This window comes from Pinus tabuliformis, chromosome 8, assembly GCF_031772625.1.
Source record: "Pinus tabuliformis cultivar Carrire ecotype Pingquan chromosome 8, CPIR1, whole genome shotgun sequence".
Lineage (NCBI taxonomy): Eukaryota > Viridiplantae > Streptophyta > Pinopsida > Pinales > Pinaceae > Pinus > Pinus tabuliformis.
Window position 1 is genome coordinate 2026906170 of NC_142294.1, and position 22915 is coordinate 2026929084.

General features: G+C 37.5%; 1 protein-coding gene across 1 annotated transcript in view; it reads right to left on the bottom strand.

The window, feature by feature from the left end:
• Window positions 1-22307, bottom strand: part of LOC149244573 (uncharacterized) — a 57559-nt gene extending 35252 nt beyond the window's left edge. The window contains exons 1-7 of the mRNA XM_089371591.1: window positions 21832-22307; window positions 20602-21724; window positions 20366-20515; window positions 13905-14195; window positions 12505-13815; window positions 12200-12277; window positions 10540-10719 (exon numbers count right to left, since the gene is read on the bottom strand). Of these exons, the coding sequence (XP_089227717.1) occupies window positions 10540-10719; window positions 12200-12277; window positions 12505-13815; window positions 13905-14195; window positions 20366-20515; window positions 20602-21724; window positions 21832-22307 (3609 nt within the window). The remainder of the gene's footprint in view (window positions 1-10539; window positions 10720-12199; window positions 12278-12504; window positions 13816-13904; window positions 14196-20365; window positions 20516-20601; window positions 21725-21831) is intronic.
• Window positions 22308-22915: the final 608 nt, after the last annotated feature.

Sequence of the window (22915 nt, forward strand, 5' to 3'; positions counted from 1 at the left end):
GCACTCTTCAAAATCATGATACTTAATTGAAAAAGTAAATGCATTCATCAGAGGGGACTAAGATTAAGCTTCCATGAACCATAATATAAATAAGTTATCCGGAAGAAAAAAGGAGGAATTGCACTTAGAGATTGACTTAAGTGATGGATAACACAATTAAAAAGGTTAAATAATCAAATTATGGGAAGAATAAAAGGGGATGCTTCTAAGATTTAAGAATAATCACAAAATGTGGAAGGATTGACCCATATTGCTGAAGTGTGGGTTTCTTTTTATTAATGTTGTTGAAATTGATACAGTAACTAGTTCATAATTAGATAGATATACCCACATATGTATTTTGTGATTATGCATATAGCCTCTCTATATTATGTGAATCATGATATTTTGTAGAGCTATCAGAACTAGTTTGATTAGTTGTTGATCATCATTAGATAGATATACCCACATGCAGATCCTTTTATGAGCAAATGTTTTTGACCAAAGGTTTTTTTTTTAGGTCATCTCAGATGTAATTATTATGGAACTCTTATATCTCTCATATAATATATTAATGCTTTTTCGTTCTGGAAAACTAGTTCATAATTAACTCAGATTTATAACTTTTTAGAAAAATTTATTTAACCATTCTTAAATGTGATCTTTCATTAGAGGGGTCGTAATGTTCATTTTGACATGTTATAAATAACCATATATAATTCTCAATAAAACTTGACTTTTTTCTTTATATAAAATAAAATTATTGTATTAAAAAGTAAAAAAATTTACAAATCAAAAAATTAATAATATTGTCAGTAAATAATATCATATACTAATTTTAAAAAATATTATATTTATAACCAATAATATTAATAAAAAAATACAAAACTATACCAATAGTATCTTATGTTAATTTTCATATGAGTAATATCATATTTATTTTTCAAATAATATAATTTCTATGCATTATAATAATAATAATAATTCACATATTAGTTTTATAATATAGTGTTATATAAATATTATCACATCAATATTAGTTTTATAATATAGTGTTATATAAATATTATCACATCAATAATATACATATCTTATATAAATATATACATATATATACATCTAAAATAAAATTTACTAAAGTCATAGTACACATACAAATATTTTGAAAGTTATTTACATATTTATATGTTTATAAACTTATATAATTTTGATTACAAAAGCTTACGAAATTAAATCAAATTAAAATTCATATATAATATCATGACCGTTGTTATATTCCGTTTACAAACATTCAATAACTTTCCACACTTGCTAACTTCAATTAACATAATGACAATGCAGTGATAATTTGTTTGCAAACTTGTGAGACATCAAGGTGCTTTTGGATTACTGAGCTCTTTGTTCTGGTTGTTTTTCTACTTACGGTAACGCCTCCTCAACATTTACTCGAGATTCTGGTGTGAACTCTCTGATCTACACTAGCCGCCCTACTCAAAACAAGGTGAAAAAATGGCTTGGCCCTCTGCTTCTGCTATGGCCTGAATCCAAGTAGAATAACACTCTGCATGCTTCACAATTTTTCTGCTGGTTGGTTGCAATACCAAGGCTAGATCTCCTTCGTTAGTAGCATTTGATAGAGGGAAACTCTACAAGTCAATCATCGAAATCACCACATACAGAATCCATACAGATTTTCCTTTCTAATTCATACGCAGCTCCACAGAACACTACACCACCATGAATTCCACTATGCTAAGTAAAGTCAGTTTCGTGAGATTCACCATGTCTTGGCATAGATTCATTATATCGAATCTCATGCAGCAAACTATCATACAACAAAAGCTACAACCCTAGGTTCCATATGCACAGAGCTCTCCACCACGTTTTTACTCTCAGCAAAGTCACCCTAAAGCATAGAGGATATGAGCTAGATCGGTCTCTTCTTGATTAATTATTGTAGTTTATTTGCTGCTAGTATGGCGGCAAGCTCATAAGTTGCAAGATCAAATTTAAATTCATTCCTTTTGCATTTCCTTGGGCTCTCCTGAAAAAGGTAAACCCAAAGCTACCAACATTGATGCCATGCAGAAAAACAGAGAGATGCATAGACAAAGGAAAATTTCTATTACACTCTTCAAATCACATAGATACATCACATACTTATGGTGCTAGTGAAATCCAACTGATTCCAAAACAAGAAGATTGGCTGTTGAGAAATTATCTCAACAACTCAACCGAATCTACCTACTATAGTATTCATTAGTTTCAAGTATTTTCATATTTTAGTAAATATATTTATTGTATTATTGATGTAGTTTTTTTAAATTGGTAGAATCTATCATAATTGGTAGTAAGGATATCAATCACTTGTAATTATATGTGAATGTACATTCACTCATAACTGTTATTTAAGGAAAATTCTACCCCTTGAAATCAATAGTGGTATGTAAGGGGGTGTTCTCATCACTATCAAGGAAAACCATTCCCCCTCAAATGACTTGCCGGTGTTCCATAACGAGGCTGACTTACACTCTTGTCAAATGTTTCCAAGTCTTTGGCTACTGAGTTATTTCCTTATGTACAAGGAAAATGAACTATTACACAATTAAAAGCAATTATAATTCTTACTACAAAATCAAAATGTGATTTCAACCTATAATATTCATAAAAAAATCATTAGAATTTATACTTTATAATAATATTTGACTTTAATTTCATAAATTATACCAAATACTACCCTATTATATTTTATCCTTACATCCAAAGAATATTTTTAACAAGGGTAATAGCTGCAAAGTAGCTAGGCCCTACCTTTAGACCATGATTTGTAATTTTGTTATGAAATGAGATAAAATGGAAAACATGTTACAATTTGTTTAACCAATCATAGGATTTCAAAATTTGATAGAAGCTATAAGAAATGCAAAAAATTACATTGCAGAGGAAAAGATAGAATAATTCAATGAGATAGCTAGAAATTTATTTATAGAGTTCATATAGCTAAAAACATGGAAAAAGAAACATAGCATATGGATGAAAAGCGCAAAGTATTAAACATATATGTAATTTTCCAGTTTTTACTTATAAGAATTGTTGAGGAATTTATACATCCGAGATCAACTTTAAATTTCTAGAAACAAGATTTATTAATTCCATTAAAGGAAACATGTTTGTGCTTATATTGAAGTCTATAGGCTTGTGTGATAAGTGATAAAAATGGAAATGTTTGTATTAAATGAAATAAAACCCACTAGTCAGCTCTACGAAAGAGAGTCTGAACTAGAAGAGTCTGGCTCTGCAGAACGCTCTACATTGTTCATGCATATTACACATTAAATAGAAAACATGGTTTTAGGGAAGTTAGAGTTCAACATCCTAAGAAATAGAAACTAATTCGTATCCTGAGGTTACGTGAACCAACTCTACCTATTTTAGGATATTCTCCATTATCTTCAACACTCCCCCTTAATGGAGAATGGGTTCACAAATATGCCTAACATCTCCCTAAACATTTGAAACTTAAATTTTCCAAAAGGCTTAGTGAAAATGTCTGCAACATTATCACACGTATTACAATATTCCAAATGGATTTATTTAGATTGAACTTTCTCCCTACAAAGTAGAATTGTGTATCAATATGTTTAGTGTTTTTGTGAAACACCGGATTATTGGCAAGTTTGATTGAACTCTGATTGCTGCATCTGATTATTGTTGCATCTCCTTGTTCTTCCCCAACATCCTAGAGAAGTCTCTGCAACCAAACTGCCTCACACGTTGTTGCACACACTCTGCTTCCACTGAGGACAAGGAGACTGTGTTCTGCTTCTTGCTGCTCCATGTGATCACCCCTGATCCAATGCTGAATGCATAACCTGTTATAGATGTGCGATCATCTACATTTCCAGTCCAATCTGAATCTGCAAATCCTGTCAATCTAACATCAGAGGAGTCAATGTAAATAATATCGTAATCTACAGTACCTTGTAGATACCTCAATACACTTTTCGTTGCATTCCAATGGCTTTCATGTGGCTTAGACATAAATTGACTTAGCACATTGACTGCATAACCCAAATCAGGTCTAGTGGTGGTTAGGTAGATTAGACTCCCAACCAGTTGTCTATAAAGTATTGCATCCGCTGCTTTTGAGCCATCCTCACACTGCAATTTGATGTTCTACTACAATGGTACCACTGCAGGCTTACACTGATCCATCCTAAACTTTTCCAACAGGTCTTTGACATACTTTTCTTGGGACAAAAATGTTTGACCTGAATCTCTCCAGATCTCAAGACCTAAACAATATCTGAGTTCACCGAGGTGTTTCATTTCAAACACCTGTGACATCTGTTGCTTGATTTCATCGATTAGATATGTAGCATCACCTATAATGATCAAATCATCTACATACAATGAAATCAACACTACGCGCCCTTGTTCATCTTTCATGGTGTAAAGATTAGGGTCATTTTTACTTCTATTATAGCCAGCTTGCAGAAAAAATGAATCAATCTTCTCATACCAAGACCTGGGAGCTTGTTTTAGTCCATAAAGTGCTTTCTTCAATCTACAGACTAAATGTTCTTTTCCTTTTTGGACAAACCCTTCCGGTTGCTCTAGATAAACCTCTTCTTTTAGTTCTCCATTCAAAAATGCAGACTTTACATCTAGTTGGTGTATCATCCAATGTTTCTTAGTAGCTAAAGTAATTAACATTCTGATAGTGTTTAATTTAGCTACTGGGGCGAAGGTTTCTTCATAGTCTATCCCTTCTTTTTGTGAGTACCCCTTTGCTACCAACCTAGCTTTTAGTTTTTCTATAGTTCCATCTGCATTAATCTTTAGTTTATATAACCATTTAGAACCTATGGTTTGTTTTCCTCTAGGAAGTTCAACCAATTCCAAAGTGTTATTTCTGATTATTGAATCATATTCCTGTTCCATGGCTATTTTCCAGTCACTACGTTCATTTGCTTCTTTATAACTAGACGGTTCAACCACATTCATCATACTAGTTATAAAAGCATTTTCCCTATATCTTGCAGGCATTTGAGCTTTCCTACCTGATCTCCTGAGTGGTGGGGTGGCTTCAAACCTTATTTGATCATCATTTACTTTTTCTTCCTATTGTTGTTGTTGTTCATCTTCTGCCTTTGTCTGCTGTTGACCTTGATTGTTCTTTGCTTCTTCTTCCATCAAGTACGGAAAGCAAGACCTCAGGATCTAGCTCAACCTGTCCATAAGAAGCATCAGATTCCAATCACATTCGTGCGAAGCATAAGTAGATAGAAGAATGCCCCATTCCTCATTGTGCTCATTAGATTCTTCATGATCTTGCTCATGGAATTTGACATCTCTACTAACAAAAATATTTTCAGTAGAGGGATTAAATAATTTGTAAGCTTTATACTGTGAACAATACCCTATAAAGGTACATCTGATGGCTTTTGAATTTAATTTTCTTCTATCTTCCTTTGGAATGTGGGCAAATGCTTTAGATCCAAATATTCTTAAGTGTTTTACTGCAGGCTTAAATCCATATAATGCTTCATAAGGAGTTTTAGACTCAAGACTCTTTGTAGGACTCCTATTTTTCAAATAAACTGCAGTATTCACTGCTTCAACCCAAAAACCATTCGAAAGATTCTTACCTTTCAACATACTTCTAGCACATTCCACCAGTGTTCTGTTCTTTCTTTCTGTTACTCCATTCTGCTGTGGAGTATGGGGTACTGTGAATTGCTGCAAAATTCCATGATCTTTACAATATCTGATAAGCTCATCCTTCCTGTATTCTCCCCCTTGATCAGAATGGAGAATTTTTATCTGTTTCCCTATTTGTTTTTCAATCATATTTTTAAACTACTTAAAGTATTCGAATGTATGACTCTTCTTACTTAAGAAATACACCCAAGAAAACTTCGTATAGTCATCAATAAACAGTGGAAAATACAGTGCACCTCCTATTGATTTTGTCTGCATGGGTCCACAAAGGTCTGTGTGCACTAATTCAAACAAATCTCTCTGTTTCTTTTCTACTCGAACATGGAATTCTTCTCTATGCATCTTTTCTAATGTACAGACATCACAATTATTATGTACTTGCTTTAGCATAGGAAGATCTCTTACCATTTCCTTCTTTTGTAGTAACAGCAAATCATTGTAGTTGATGTGGCCAAATCTCTGATGCCGTAGCTCTTCTGTATTCAGGCTTGCTGTTGTCAATGCTCGACCTGGTGCAGGTCTTACATCCAACTTGTACAGACCTCCTGTTCACATTCCTGTAGCAATTGTCTTCATGCCATCCAGCAGATCTTGAATATAACAGTGAGATTTAAAAAAATTCAACTTTCAGATCTTGATCTATAATCATGGATACAAAAATCAAGTTCTTTGTTACACCAGGCACATACATAACATTATGAATTTGTTTGATATTACCATTAGGTAGAATGACAGAAACTTTCCCACATCCTTTGATCTGATGACTTCTATCATCACCTAGGTAAATCTGTGCTCCTTCGTTGATTTCTTTAAAATCTTCGAACCAATGCTTGTCATGTGTGTTGACGCTTATGAATATACATACCAGATGTCTGCATCAACATTCTCATCACAACCTGCCATGAACAATCTGAAATTCTGCACATGATTGTCATTCGCAAGATGACCTACATGTCTTTTCTGCTTCTGTTGTTCTTCATGATATTTCTTCTTCCTACACTCCCTCGTAATATGACCCAGATTTCCGCAATAAAAACATTTAGTTTCAGAGTAGTTCTTATTCGAATGCATACCTTGGGTCTGATTCGGTCTTTTGTGTGAGTTTGCTCCGTTTTGTTGTTGTGGACTTCCTTTCCCTTTGAAGAAGTTTTTCTTCGCCATTAATGAAAGATTGACACTCTGGGGCTTCAGAGTCGATCTTCTTTCTTCTTCTTGCATCAATATTCCTGTCAACTCTTCAAATTTAAGGATCTTTTCTCTGGCATTTATCCCAGTGATGAACATTTGGTAATCATTAGTGACACCATTCATGGTAATTGTTACAAGATCTGTATCGTCAACTGTATGACCAATATCTGCCAATTTGTTCTTCGGGTCTTTGATCCTTACTACAAATGAAACAATTGTTTCATTCTCCTCCATCTCCAGGGATAGGATCTTACTCTTGAGGAACAAAAGATGATTTGAATTCCTAATCTCATACAACTCCATCAGAATTCCCTAGCTCTCGTTAGATGTCTTACACTCTCTAATGTGTGGTATGATGCAATCTTTCACTGGCATCTTCAACAATGTCCTTGCTTTACCTTCTCGCTTCTCCCAATTTGGGATCGATGTTGATCCAGTCGCGGGCTTCGGCTCATCCCCATTCGCAATTGTCCAAGCACTCTACATGTCTAGCAGAGTCTGCATCTTGAATTTCCAATTTGCATAATTGGAACCATCGAGCTTGTTATGCTCATTCAAGCATGCTTCAAACATATTGTTATTCATCTTGGTGATTTAGACAAAAAAAAATCGACAAGTAAAAGAAGATGTTAGATTTACCCCATATCTGTGACAGAGACAGATCACTGATTTTCAATGTTGTTTGATCTCACAGCACACCCGCAAATCACCGTGGCTTCCTTCACAGTCTCCAGACAACCTTCTGTTTTCAGCCTCTGTAAACTTCTCTCAGAGCCTTTTGTTGTTGTTTACACGATCGTCATAGATATACATCAATTTCTTGAGAATATCGCAGATATACACCTAATATCTGAGACGTCGTCGCAGATGTACCCCCAATATCCGAGACTGTCGCAGATATACACCTAATATCTCAGACTGTCGCAGATGTACACTGAAAACCTGCGACGGTCGAAAGATAAAATTTTCGGGAAGTGTAATAGTGCTATCGTCGCACTGTGACGATTTTGGTTTAATTGCACCCACTAGACAACGTATAGGTTCCTCAACCCTGACGCTCTCATACCATGATAAAAATGGCAATGTTTGTATTAAATGAGATAAAACTCACTGATCAGCTCTACGAAAGAGAGTCTGAACCAGGAGAGTCTAGCTCTACAGAATGCTCTACATTTTTCATGCACATTACACATTAAATAGAAAACATGGTTTTAGGGAAGTTAGAACAACATCCTAAGAAATGGAAACTAATTCCTATCTTGAGGTTACGTGAACCAACTCTACCTATTCTAGGGTATTCTCCATTATCTTCAACAATAAGTCTCCTTGCTAAAAAAATATTACCAAGTCTAATATTGTTGAAGGTAAGGCATATGAGGAATTAAAGAATGTATGGAGGAAAGACATGCAAATATAAAGTTTGTGCAGAAATAAAATATGTGCGGAAGTAAAAGGGTAACTATCATAATATTTTGCATTTTATTTTACCTGATTTGGTCTCATACCTAATATATTGGGAGAAGTTAAGGCATATTATGCATATGCTAAAGAATTAATAAATATCATGGTTATATTGTTTCTCTAGTCACATAATACATTTCTAGGTTACATGGAGAGAAATCAAGGTACTTCAATGCATACAAGAAAAATATAGAGCCTAAAGTGGTGAATTTGATTTAAATTCAAATTAATTATTTAATTGGAAGAAATTATTAAATTTGATATAGTCCATACAAAAATATTTCCTACAATATTTATATGAAAATTAAGCATAAAGTGAGTAATGACACTCTCCCTTATTTACTAGAAATCTTTCCTTTATCCCCTTTATTTTTGGTGGGATAGAGTTATTATTTATGTAAAAGAAGATATAATGATGAAAATTTAAGCATGACATCCATCCATTCCATTATAGTAAAAACATATCATTAAAACATATCAAAAGACAGGTATGAGATAACATTATTCATATATCAGAGAACTTAAAAAATGGTTTCATTCATGCAAAATCATAAAGAGCGTAATAAAACATCCATAAGATCCATATAACTTTAAATAAGTTTTTGAGTCACAAATGAAATGCTTTTCTAAAATGGAGCTCTATGCCAGAGTAAAAAAAATTACAAATTCAAGCTTTAAAAATGTTTGGTGCATAAAGCACTCTTCAAAATCATGATACTTAAATGAAAAAGTAAATGCATTCATCAGAGGGGACTAAGATTAAGCTTCCATGAACCATAATATAAATAAGTTATCCGGAAGAAAAAAGGAGGAATTGCACTTAGAGATCGACTTAAGTGATGGATAACACAATTAAAAAAGTTAAATAATCAAATTATGGGAAGAATAAAAGGGGATGCTTCTAAGATTTAGGAATAATCACAAAATGTGGAAGGATTGACCCATATTGTTGAAGTGTGGGTTTCTTTTTATTAATGTTGTTGAAATTGATACAGTAACTAGTTCATAATTAGATAGATATACCCACATATGTATTTGTGATTATGCATATAGCCTCTCTATATTATGTGAATCATGATATTTTGTAGAGCTATCAGAACTAGTTTGATTAGTTGTTGATCATCATTAGATAGATATACCCACATGCAGATCCTTTTATGAGCAAATGTTTTTGACCAAAGGTTTTTTTTAGGTCATCTCAGATGTAATTATTATGGAACTCTTATATCTCTCATATAATATATTAATGCTTTTTCATTCTGGAAAACTAGTTCATAATTAACTCAGATTTATAACTTTTTAGAAAGATTTATTTAACCATTCTTAAATGTGATCTTTCATTAGAGGGGTCGTAATGTTCATTTTGACATGTTATAAATAACCATATATAATTCTCAATAAAACTTGACTTTTTTCTTTATATAAAATAAAATTATTGTATTAAAAAGTAAGAAAATTTACAAATCAAAAAATTAATAATATTGTCCGTAAATAATATCATATACTAATTTTTAAAAATATTATATTTATAACCAATAATATTAATAAAAAAATACAAAACTATGCAAATAGTATAGTATGTTAATTTTCATAGGAGTAATATCATATTTATTTTTCAAATAATATAATTTCTATGCATTATAATAATAATAATAATGCACATAATAGTTTTATAATATAGTGTTATATAAATATTATCACATCAATATTAGTTTTATAATATAGTGTTATATAAATATTATCACATCAATAATATACATATCTTATATAAATATATACATCTAAAATAAAATTTACTAAAGTCATAGTACACATATAAATATTTTGAAATTATATTATTTACATATTTATATGTTTATAAACTTGTATAATTTTGATTACAAAAGCTTACGAAATTAAATCAAATTAAAATTCATATATAATATCATGACCGTGAGGTTATATTCTGTTTACAAACATTCAATAACTTTCCACACTTGCTAACTGAAATTAACATAATGACAATGCAGTTATAATTTGTTTGCAAACTTGTGAGACGTCCAGGTGCTTCTGGATCATCAGAATCCATCCCTTTCTCACATGGACCGCTGTAGCTGATAGCTTCGACTCACAAGTGACAGTGATGTTGTTATACCCTTTCTCATCTCTAAACACATCACACCCCTCCCCCCACATAAACACATGTACCTTTACTCCACCTCCACTGACGCAGTATTCGTATTCCTCCGCTGACCCTCCGTCATTACTCCCTTCAAATCTTACGCGAAACACATCGACTTCCCCACGACGCCGTCGATGTGTATCGACTTCATCAGTACCGGTGAGAAAGCACATCAATATACCACCGTACGATTGCAAATCCTCCATCTTCGTATTAAAATCCAACAGAATTACATGACCAAAGATGTGTACAGGTGCAGGAAAGACAACATCCACCACTTTCAGGTTAAACTGCGCCGTAATGGATTGCATTTTGTTGGGTATTTTTGATGGGGAAAATACCAAAACCACACAAACAAACATCACAGAGCCAATACTCTGTTTCCACTGTTCCAGGATCTTTGCACAGGGAACCTCTTAAAAACAAAATGACTCAACAGTCTATTACACAGCCATAAAAATATTTCTATTGATTAAAATATAAAGCCTGAAACAACATTCATCCTCTTTGCCGAGAGGGATTTACCAAAATTTACATTCACCCATCAAAACTCTGTTTTCACCTGAGAAATTACTGTGCTGGGTTTACTGCAGTAAAACCCATTTTTACATTTGCTGGTGTAAAACTAATTTTACACATACTGCTGTAAACAATATTTTACACATACAGTAATCTTTACATTACATTCACAATCTCAAAAATACCTGAGCGCTCTTTTCATTTGCATTTCAATGCAAATCCAACCTATAAAAAAAACTTACTCAAAACACATGCGCTCCAGTTCGTTTTTCATTTATGGATAGCACTGCTGTGCATCACCATTCTTTTCGCTCCACTCTGCTCTCATAAAAAAAATCAACACATATGTATAAAACATATAACCCACGCTCACTGGTCTTTTGCTGCTGCGCTCTTACATATCTCCATGTGTGAAGACACACACACTATACGCTGCTGCCACAGCCACACTACACCTCAACAAAAAAAAATCATACATTTTTGCACGCAGGCACATTACTATATATTCCCACACCCACAATACACCATAAAAGAAAGGAGTTTGCACGCAGGCACATTACTATATATTCCCACACCCACAATACACCATAAAAGAAAAACTCCTTACCACACACTCTCTTACATAGCATATATAAAAAACATATATAAAAAATATATCGTATGTGCCCATAACCATTTAAGAGGGCCACCAAAAAATTACGTAAAGCATTAAAAACATTAACTCCTCCATTCTCGGCGGTCAACCAATAAGACAAACACTCCACGCAATGTGATTAAATTGCAGCAGGCCCGTGCACCTTCAAAGATCGACGGTGGACAACACGCAACCAGATCGGACGGCGGAGGTTGATATCGGAAACCATACAACTGCTGAGGTTTACCTCCCGAGAACGTGACGTTGCGTTACGTCAGGTCAGAAACACGTGGCGGCTCCAAATTTTCTCGGGTTGAAGAGTACGGAGATTCCCTTCCCCGGAAACTGGCCCGAGAACTCTCCGGCGGGTTTGCTCGACGGTTTCTGGCGTCTGCGTTGAAATTACGATTTCAACACATTTTTGGCATGACCTGCACAATTTTCATAAGTCCATTTCAATTTGAGAAAATTCAAAATTCAATTATTATTTCCTGAAGGATTATATCTGCTCTCCAGGGAAATTAAACACCTACCATTGCTGTGTCCCTGTAAGTAATCCTTGACTTTCCAGTAAAGAAAGCAGTTGATAGCTTCTCACTAGAGGTGGATGCCTGCACACATTTCCCAAATCCATTGACCACAAAGTATAATTTAGTCTGGATAAACCCACCGCGTTGATAAACCTTCCGTGGTGACAGTAACAATAAATTTGAAAATAATATTACACACCCACCGGCACCTCACAGCAACCAGAACGCCATTAGATAGTTCCAGGTTTGAAAATATATAAATAGTTTATATGAATTAATATGTTGTGTTAGGAAGGAAGGATACTGACCAAAAAGTTGCAAATGTCATTCCACATAACATCATTGTTGGTTGAAATGCGGGCATATTTCAAACATTGCCGATGACTCAATCCTTGTATGCTCTTGAGCTTCGAACACTCCTCCGCTTGAATCTCCTCCAGCGATGTCAGACCTTCAACATTCAAGGTTTCCAGCTCTTCGCAGCGATTGATGCAGAGGAATTTAAGATCTACCAGATTTGATAGGTTTATTAATGCCTTCAATTGGGAGCACTCTTGCAGGTTTAGTCTTATTAATGTTGATGGCAAGTAATTAACCTGCATTAACAACCTATTTTTTGAAATATCAAGAGTCTCAAGCCTGGGTAGAACACCTTCTGGAATACATATCTCAGATATGTGTGTCTTCGTCAAAGTGAAATCTATTAAAGCACCCATGGCAACATGCATGGTCCCCTGCTCCTTAAAACTAAGGGTATCTATTGGACAATTCCTTATAACCAAAACTTTCATATTTGGCCCTGCAATTTCCTCCCATAAGATGCCGTCCGCACCGCAGAAATCAATCAAAATCAACTCTTTCAACTCTTTTAACCGCCTCAAATCGCCCAGAGACCGCCGTAACTTTTTCCCTTCCTCTACTTGCTTTCTGTTTCGAGAAGAATCCCATGACATAAAGCGTGGCAAAAGTGCATTCGCTTGCTTTCTTTTTCCAGAAGAATCCCATGGAAAAAATCTATTCGGTGAATTCCCTAATCTTAGTGTTTGTAACTTTTCGGGTAGTTTGACATTCAAGGGCCATTGTAAATCAGTAGATAGTAAATTCAGGTATCTTAAAGACTTTTGATTTTCGATTCCCGCCGGCAAATATTTCAACTTGCTACAACCTTCGAAATCGACATACTCAAGTGATGACATATTTCCCAAGAGGTCTATGGGGATGGAGAGATTATTGCAGTTTCGCAAAGCGAGAAATTGGAGATGCATCAATTCAGAGAAGGATTCGGGCAGTTGGGTTAGATTATTGCAGCCGGATAGATCTAAATGTGTAAGGCTTTTGAGTTCCCCAAAACCAATAGGTAATGATTGTAAAAATGTGACATTTTTCAACACAATTTTGTTGGGAAATTTTATGCTCGTTCCTATCCATTCCAGAAAACGGAAAAAATAAGGTGCCGCGAACCCTTGCTGGACGCTATCTGAGATTACCTCAAAATCATTAAGATCAAGGTTGCTGCTGGAGGCATTGGCCTCTGAATTAACCTCTTTTCGCCTTCCGGGCATCTGATGTGTGCCCTTTACGTCAATATTTAACACACTCAAGTGCAGAGGAGGCTGCTGCTGCAAATTACAATGCACATGAACTGTTTAATACAAAGGGGGAAGAATTTCACCACAAAATACTCATAACAAACTGTAGATGTACTTACCATATTAAATCTTTGGAAGAATTGCTCGAGGTCCCCATGCCCCTCCAGCTCCAGAACTCTCAGGTTTCCCAGTGAAGTGGTCTCCGGAAAATCGATGGATCTGAAACTGCGCAGGCGAAGCCACACCAAATCTCCCGAGATATCCCACAAACAAAAAAGTGACGACAAATCTATGGGAATTTCAACCACAAAGAGGCGTACACCCACACCCTTAATGTAATTCGTGCAATGAGGCAGATTCTGACCCTTTCGAGTTCGAATTCCTCGTATCAAACAGAAATCTGCTACACCCTACCGAGCACACTTCACAAAGTTAAATTAAATACTAGTGTGTAATGGATTATTAAATAAAAATAAATAGGCATAACACCGGGACGAAATACGCTTACTTGGAGCTTCAACATCGATTCCTCTATATCATCTGAGCAGCTAAGCCGGAGTGGCTTATGGGATGGGAGCACACCAAACTCTTCTCTGGCGATATTTATGGCCAACTGCCTAATATGTTGGGTATTTTTGATGGGAAAATACCAAAACCAATCAAAATAAACATCACAGAGCCAATGCTCTGTTTCCTTTATTCCAGGACCTTTGCACAGCGAAGCTATTAAAAACAAAATGACTCATAACAGTCCATTACACAGCCATAAAAACATTTCTATTGCTTAAAAACAAAACTGAGATACACATTTCATCCTCTGCACAGAAAGGGATTCACTGGAGAAACTCTGTTTCCTCATTTCTGGTCTTCCACTGCTGTGGGTATTACAACAACAATTTCTTGCTGCTCCTATGTTTTACAATGGCAAAAAAAAACATTACATCCCTGTTTTTTTTTATATCTAGCACTGTTGTGCGTTCAACATATGGCACACAAATTGCATACACCACTGCACGCGGCATAAACCATTACAACACTCATACAAAAAAAACACACACATACATCGTGCGCAAACACATATCACAATACATTTCCATGTTCTATTTCACTTCTCGCACTGTTGTGCGTTCAATGCCCTGTTCTACATTAAAAGAAAACTCCAGCGCGCAGGCTCAATACATATTTTCCTTGTTTTCTCTTGCGTATTCCGCGCGCAGCCTCAATGCACACCAAAAAAAATACCACACACGCAGCCACTACTACACATAAAAAAAACTACATAACCATTGCCACACACGGGCTTACATAGCCATATATAAAAACATATAAAAAAATATGGCCCATAACCATATTAAATGGCCTCACCAAATTCTACGTAAAAACATATATATAAAAAATAACATATGGGACGTATGCCCATTACCACATTAAAAGCCGCCACCTAATTCTACGTAGAAGCATTAAAACCATGTCGTTTCCTCCACGGCGGTCAACCACAAAACGACACAAAAAAAAAATTCATTTTGACGCGGGCGGGGTCGGCTGACGTCACTTCCGTGCCACGTGTCGCCAACTCATTCGTCGGGCCCGGTCGTTAAAGTCCGCGCAGCTTCGCGCAGATCCGAGCCTCCTGACCCGATCCAACGCAATTCGCTCGCCAACCTCGCGCAAACAGAACGATCTTTAGCGTCCGGGGAGAGGGCGGATTTGGTGTTGTAGAGTGGACGCGTGGCGCCTCCTGATTGTGTCGGGGCCTCCTCTGCGGGTACAGCCATTTGCGAATGGCGGTGCGGGGAGACCGGGCGGTTTCGTTCTGGCGGTTTTGGGTGCAGCGGTTTGGGCGTTGGTACGGCTGCTGAGTCGGCTGCCCACGTCCGCCTGCTGCCTGCAGTTGGAATTAACATTCCAACACTCCCCTTTAATTTCAACTGCTGGGCATTAGGACATACCCAAACACTTCCTCTCGTAGAGGGATTCCTCAGTACTGCTGTTACAAAGATATCTTCCTCACATAGAGGGATTCACCAACTGCTTCTGATGCAGTTCACAAACAAACAAAGTTGTCTTCCTCTTAATAGAGGGATTAACCTGAAACTGTGCTTAAGAGCACCTTCCTCATGACAGAGGGATTCACCATAACAATGTGCTGAAGAGCACCTTCCTCTTGACAAAGGGATTCACCTGTTATAAAAAAACATCTTCCTCTTAACAGAGGGATTTACCAAACTATGCTAAAGAGCATCTTCCTCTCAACAGAGGGATCACTGCCAATCACTGCCTTAGATGCAGTTTCAAAAAAAAACATTCATTGCACTGTTGTGCATGCTCATTACATTGTTCTTTTATGCTGCTGCATATTCTCTGCTGCACTGTTGTGCCGTCTTCTTTGCTGCGTCTACCCCACACTGTTGTGTCTACACTTGCACTGCTTGTGCACTTTTCAAAGACAAAATACTTTGTCTTTTCTGGAACAATTACACTGTCCCAACTTACAAACTTACACTGCTGTGCGTAAATATTTCTTACATTCACCGTTGTTGCATATATTTCATTTCAATTCAATGAACAACACATTCATTACAGTTACATATACTGCTGTAAAGAAAAAAATTTCTTTTACATGTGCTGCTGTCCATTACCTTTCATTTCTTCAACAAAACTTCATGCTGCTGCATTTTCTTATTTGCATTGTTGTGTGCTTCTCCTTCTTGCCATCATGCTGCTGTCCATAACTTCTTGCTGCTGCATTTTTCATATTCACTGCTGTCCATACCCATAACCATAGACTGTCATCCCTGGTTTTTTATTTGCTGCTGCGTTGCCTCTGCAATTTGCACTGTGGCTGCCTTTTGTTTCATCATACTGCTGTGTGCCCATACACTAACTCTTTACTCTCCATTACTTGCACATAGAGAGAAATCATCCTCACGCTGTTTTGCGCTGCATTGTCCACACAACAAAAAAAAATTGACATGAGCTGTTGCCTTTTCGTTTTACACCATTGCTTCACACAATCTTAGTCTTCATTCATTTTTTTTACACAATGCACTGCTGTGCAGTTCCTTTCGTTTTTCTGTTGCCATACACATTCTCATTCATCCCATGTGCATTAAAAATATACGCTGCCCCTGTTTTTCTTTAGGCATCACTGTGCATGTTGCATTGCATACAAGAAAAAATTACATTTTTCACTGCTGTGTGAAAAATTTCATTGCATTCTCAGCCACTAGGCATTTACGCTCTGCTGCGTTTTTCCTTCTTCTCATTTTCTTCTCACTGCTTTGCATTTTCATTGCCAATACAAAACATTTCCATCTGCTGTGTATTATGCTCACTCTGCTGTGAGTATGTTCTCTCACAATACATAGAAGGAAACTACCTTCCATTGCTATGCATTTCAATGCATGTGCTCCACAACAAAAAATTTCAAACTGTTGTTTTATGTTTTGTCCTCCCACTGTTGTGAGGGTCTCCATGCTCTGCATACTTTTCTTCTTGCGCTGCTGCTCTTTACATTTGAGCGTTGCCCCCATTTCTTTTCTGCTCTTATGGCAGATTTGATTTCATGTCTTTCCTTTATAAAAAAATCTTCATCAAGGAGTGACTGTTAAGACAATTCAGCAATAAAAAAATTACAAGCTCCCCTTTAATGTGTGCTTGTCTTCTTTTGGCAGACTCTTCTCAAAACAAATTTAGATCAGTTGGGGAGTTCAAGGGGCTTTCACACTGTATTACATTCCTTCTCCATACTTGTGTAACTTTCTTCTTTTGCATGGGTCTAGCTTGTGTAAGATCCCATGTTAAGTTACAATCTCGTGCCATATGCCCAATGTTATGACACTTAAAACATTCTACATTTTTCATGAATGACATTTCATGATTTCTTCTAAAATTGTTTCTTGGAGGTTGTCGAAGACCACAACATCTATCTTTATGAAATGCTCTACAGTCTTTTGCCATATGACCAAAGTTTGAACAATCATAACAATAACCAAAAAATGAACTTTGGTACGTGGGAGATGGAGGTTTCCTTGATGTACTTCTGAAGCCTTGGTGCCTTGAGATCCTTTGATGATAACCATTGCATCTTGCCTCTTTGACATCGGCTACATTTCTTCTTGGAGCTGGTTTTCTGCTTGGAGCAGGATCTCTTCTATTGCAGCCTTCATTTTTCTCCTTGCCTTTGCTGGAACTAGGAGCTTCACAACTTCTTTCTGGCTTCTTCACATCTCCTTTGCTTAAAGCATCTTCATCCTTGTTTGAGGGTTCACCTACATACCCAAGTCCTGATTTATCAGATGGAGATCTGTGATAGCTGAGCATGTCATCCAAAGCTTGAGAGCTCTTCATGATCTTGTTCATCCCTTCAACCTTCTGCTTGAGGAGAACAATCTCTTCTTCCAATCTTTCACACTCATTATTCTTCTTTGCTAGTTGACCCTCAGTTTCTTCCTTGCTACGAGTAGCTTCAACTGCTACTATTTTGAAGGAGATAATATCTGTCTTCATTTTGGAGATTTCTTCATCTTTTGCTTCACTGCTCTTCATTTTCTTTTCAGCTCCTTATGCCTGCTTCCTGGCTTCTTGTAGTTCGGACTTAAGGGAGGAGACCTCTACCTTGTACTGTCCAATCTCTTCCACAAGCTTGTTCACTCTTTTGTGCCTTTGTTCAAGTTGACTTGACAAGGCGTCTTCCTGCTTCTTTGCTTCATTCAGCTGATTGGTCATGGATATGACTTCTTCATGATGCTTCCTCTTGCATTCATCAAGTTCCTTCTTAAGCTTGGCCAGCTCTTCATCCCTTTCTCTTACTTGAACCTTGATGAGGTCAAGCTTCTCATTTTCAGCTTCTATGATGGGTTCAGAATTTTCTTTTCCACTGATGGTCATGGTCAGTGCTCCCTTTGCATGAAGGTCATGCAGTCTGTCCCAGATATCCTTTGCTGATGTGTATTTTCCTAGATTCCTCTTTACAGAATTAGGGAATCCATTCAAAATAGTCTTTGCTGCTTGTGCATCATACTCCATGGATTCTTTATCCATCTTGCTATCATCAATCACTGACTCCCAGACTTCAATCCCTTGAGACTGTAAGACAGCCCTCATTTTTATTTCCCACATATCAAAATTTCCATTAAACTTTGAAGCCTCAAATAGAATGCTTTCAAATAGATTTTCTTCTATTTTAATAGAAGAGGGAGACACAACCTTCGGGGATTTGGAGAGTTTCTTTTTTGACCTTGCCATTCTTAACTATACTTCAAATACTTGACTGTGTTTTTAAAACACCTGACTGTCTTCAGCAACTATACACAAAAATCTGAGAAATACCTGAATCGTTTTGCTGAATCTTCACACTGCTGGAGAAGCATTTTCTGCTGCAACAAAAGTCTTTCCTTCAGCTTCTTTGACACTTTTAAAGAGCCTGAACCAGCTCTGTCACCACCAAAGAGCCTGGACTAGCTCCGATACCACTGTTGGGTATTTTTGATGGGAAAATACCAAAACCAATCAAAATAAACATCACAGAGCCAATGCTCTGTTTCTTTTATTCCAGGACCTTTGCACAGCGAAGCTATTAAAAACAAAATGACTCATAACAGTCCATTACACAGCCATAAAAACATTTCTATTGCTTAAAAACAAAACTGAGATACACATTTCATCCTCTACACAGAAAGGGATTCACTGGAGAAACTCTGTCTCCTCATTTCTGGTCTTCCACTGTTGTGGGTATTACAACAACAATTTCTTGTTGCTCCTATGTTTTACAATGGCAAAACAAAACATTACATCCCTGTTTTTTTTTATATCTAGCACTGCTGTGCGTTCAACATATGGCACACAAATTGCCTACACCACTGCACGCAGCATAAACCATTACAACACACATACAAAAAAAACACACACATACATTGTGCGCAAACACATATCACAATACATTTCCGTGTTCTATTTCACTTCTTGCACTGTTGTGCGTTCAATGCCCTGTTCTACATTAAAACTCCAGCGCGCAGGCTCAATACATATTTTCCTTGTTTTCTCTTGCGCATACTGTGTGCAGCCTCAATGCACACCAAAAAAAATACCACACGCGCAGCCACTACTACACATAAAAAAAACTCCATAACAATTGCCACACACGGGCTTACATAGCCATATATAAAAACATATAAAAAAATATGGCCCATAACCATATTAAATGGCCTCACCAAATTTTACGTAAAAACATATATATAAAAAATAACATATGGGACGTATGCCCATTACCACATTAAAATCCGCCACCTAATTCTACGTAGAAGCATTAAAACCATGTCGTTTCCTCCACGGCGGTCAACCACAAAACGACACAAAAAAAAATCATTTTGACGCAGGCGGGGTCGGCTGACGTCACTTCTGTGCCACGTGTCGCCAACTCATTCGTCGGGCCCGGTTGTTAAAGTCCGCGCAGCTTCGCGCAGATCCGAGCCTCCTGACCCGATCCAACGCAATTCGCTCGCCAACCTCGCGCAAACAGAACGATCTTTAGCGTCCGAGGAGAGGGCGGATTTGGTGTTGTACAGTGGACGCGTGGCACCTCCTGATTGTGTCGGGGCCTCCTCTGCGGGTACAGCCATTTGCGAATGGCGGTGCGGGGAGACCGGGTGGTTTCGTTCTTGCGGTTTTGGGTGCAGCGGTTTGGGCGTTGGTACGGCTGCTGAGTCGGCTGCCCACGTCCGCCTGCTGCCTGCAGTTGGAATTAACATTCCAACATAATATGCTCATGCATCGTAATTTTCTGTGTCTCTGGTAGGTAGAGATAATCGTAGTTACCGTCTGGATCGTGCCATACGTCAATCTGAATGTGAGGCAAGCGAAAACAGGTAGGGCGTTTAAGAAGAGTCCATCAGGATTACTCTCTTCGCATGCATAAAGACCAATATAAAATTGAGAAATAATTCTTACCTTTTCCTTTTCACAAGTATCGGATTGAACGTCATACTGATACTCCGTAAGGCATTTTTGACGGAGCTTTTCAAGGCAGTCACATATATATTTGTAACCTAATCCCTCAAATACACGAACTGCGAGTTCTTTTTCCTCTCCGAGGAAGAAGCAACCCAGATCTAAAAATATCTCCTTCTCTTCACTATTCAGAGCCTCGTAACTCACTTTTAAAGTGTCCAATATATCGTCTGGCAGTCTTCTCGAGAGCTTTTCCAACTGCGGCTTCCAATATTCTTCTTGGCAGTGGCCACGAAACTGTCCGCCTAATACTTGTAAGGATAAGGGCAGCCCACCACAAATTTTCAAAACCCCCTCAACCAAACATTCCATTCCTTCATCTGGTTCACATTGGTCGAATGCATGCCAGCAGAAAAGCTCGTGGGCATGTTTTTTCTTCAATGGCTTTACATCATACACTACAACTTTCTCATGAGAAGAGCGCCTGAGTAAATCTTGATCACGAGACGTGATCAAAATTAAACTACGTGATCCCATAACATCAGTCAGTAGTAGACTACTTATTTGCTCGATATGATCCACGTCATCCAAAACAATCAGAACTTGGAGTCCTCGGAGACGATCGCGAAGAATACCTTTTCCATGTCTAGTGTCTTCAACATGGAAATCACTGCCTAGCAGATCCCGAAGGAGCTTCCGCTGCAAAGATGATAAATCCTTTTTCCTGACGTTGGACAAAAAACAAGATCTACTAAAATCCGAACGTTTCAGGTTGTAGAGATATGTAACCAGAGTTGACTTGCCTATTCCAGCCATTCCTACAATCCCCACAATCGCTGTGCCATTTAACTCCCTCTGTTTCTTGATTTCATCATCTATTTCCTTCACGGCTAGATCGAGTCCAACTAAGTATTTACCCACTTCCAGTGGTTCCCACTTTACCCCTTTTAACACAGCTCTGACAATCTCCTCCAAAACCTCACCATGGTCACTGCAAAACAACAAACACGTACATGCAGTCATAATAATCAGAATTACTGGAAGGAAGGAAGAAACGACTTCGAGAAATCCAAGATTCCTCATGAAGAATGTATTCACCTTTCATTAGTTTTGAAGAGAAGGCCAGAAATCTCTGAGGCTTTGTTGAGGGCCGTCTTCCATTTCTCAATGTCTTCCATGCCGACTCTGCCTTTCAGTTGGTGTTCTTCAAAGGTTTTCCTATAACATCCCCTCTCGCTGTCAATGTAACGAAGGTCTGTGGGCTCAACGTCATAGAACACAGGAATGATCTTCCTGTTGCATCTCAAGATCCAACACAATTCATCCAAACACCAACGCGATTCAGCATAGCACTTGCTGAAAATGGCAATATGTACTGACGCACTCTCAATGGCTCCGAGAATTGCAGGGGAGAGAGCATCTCCAGTGTGGAGTTCCTTTTGATCGAGAAAAACGCGGAGGCCATGACAAGTGGTGAGACGATGGTAGATGAGGCTGGCCAGAGTCTTTTTGACATCAGGACCCCTGTGATTTATAAAAACGTGGTATGTTGCTGATACTGACTCCATAGCCATCGCTTCTTAGGAATGGGAATGAATAGGATCAAAAGGAAACGAAGACGGCGAGAGAGAGCACAGAAGGCACTGATGAAATGAATGTAAAATGATGCCGAGGAAAACAATCAACGTGGTTGTCAGTGTAGTTTACAGTGTATATTAAAGAGCGAACAGTATCGGTATAAGTTAAATAAGCATTAATGGATGGATAAGTGAATGATGAGGGGTAATTTCGTCAAACATTTATGGAGAGAGAAGGGATTATGTGTTGAAGTCGTAATTCCAACTGCGCAGCCGTACGTTCTCACCCAAAACCGCGAGAAACCGTTCACCAAACCCGCCAGAGAGTTCTCGGGCCACTTTCCGGTAAAGGGACTTTCCGTATATTTGAGCCCGAGAAAATTTGGAGTTGACGCGTGGCTGTCCCCTTACGTCACCATGTCTGACATTCTCGGGACATAAAGCTCTGCAGAAAACGACCTTCCGATATCTCTGTCCGCCGTTCGATTGTCTCCAGCATTCTCGTTCGTTGATTGTCCGAAGCTGCATACAAACCAACATTAAAACATTGCGTGGAGTAAAGTTTTGGTTGACCGCGGTAAAATAATTAATGAATTTAATATGCC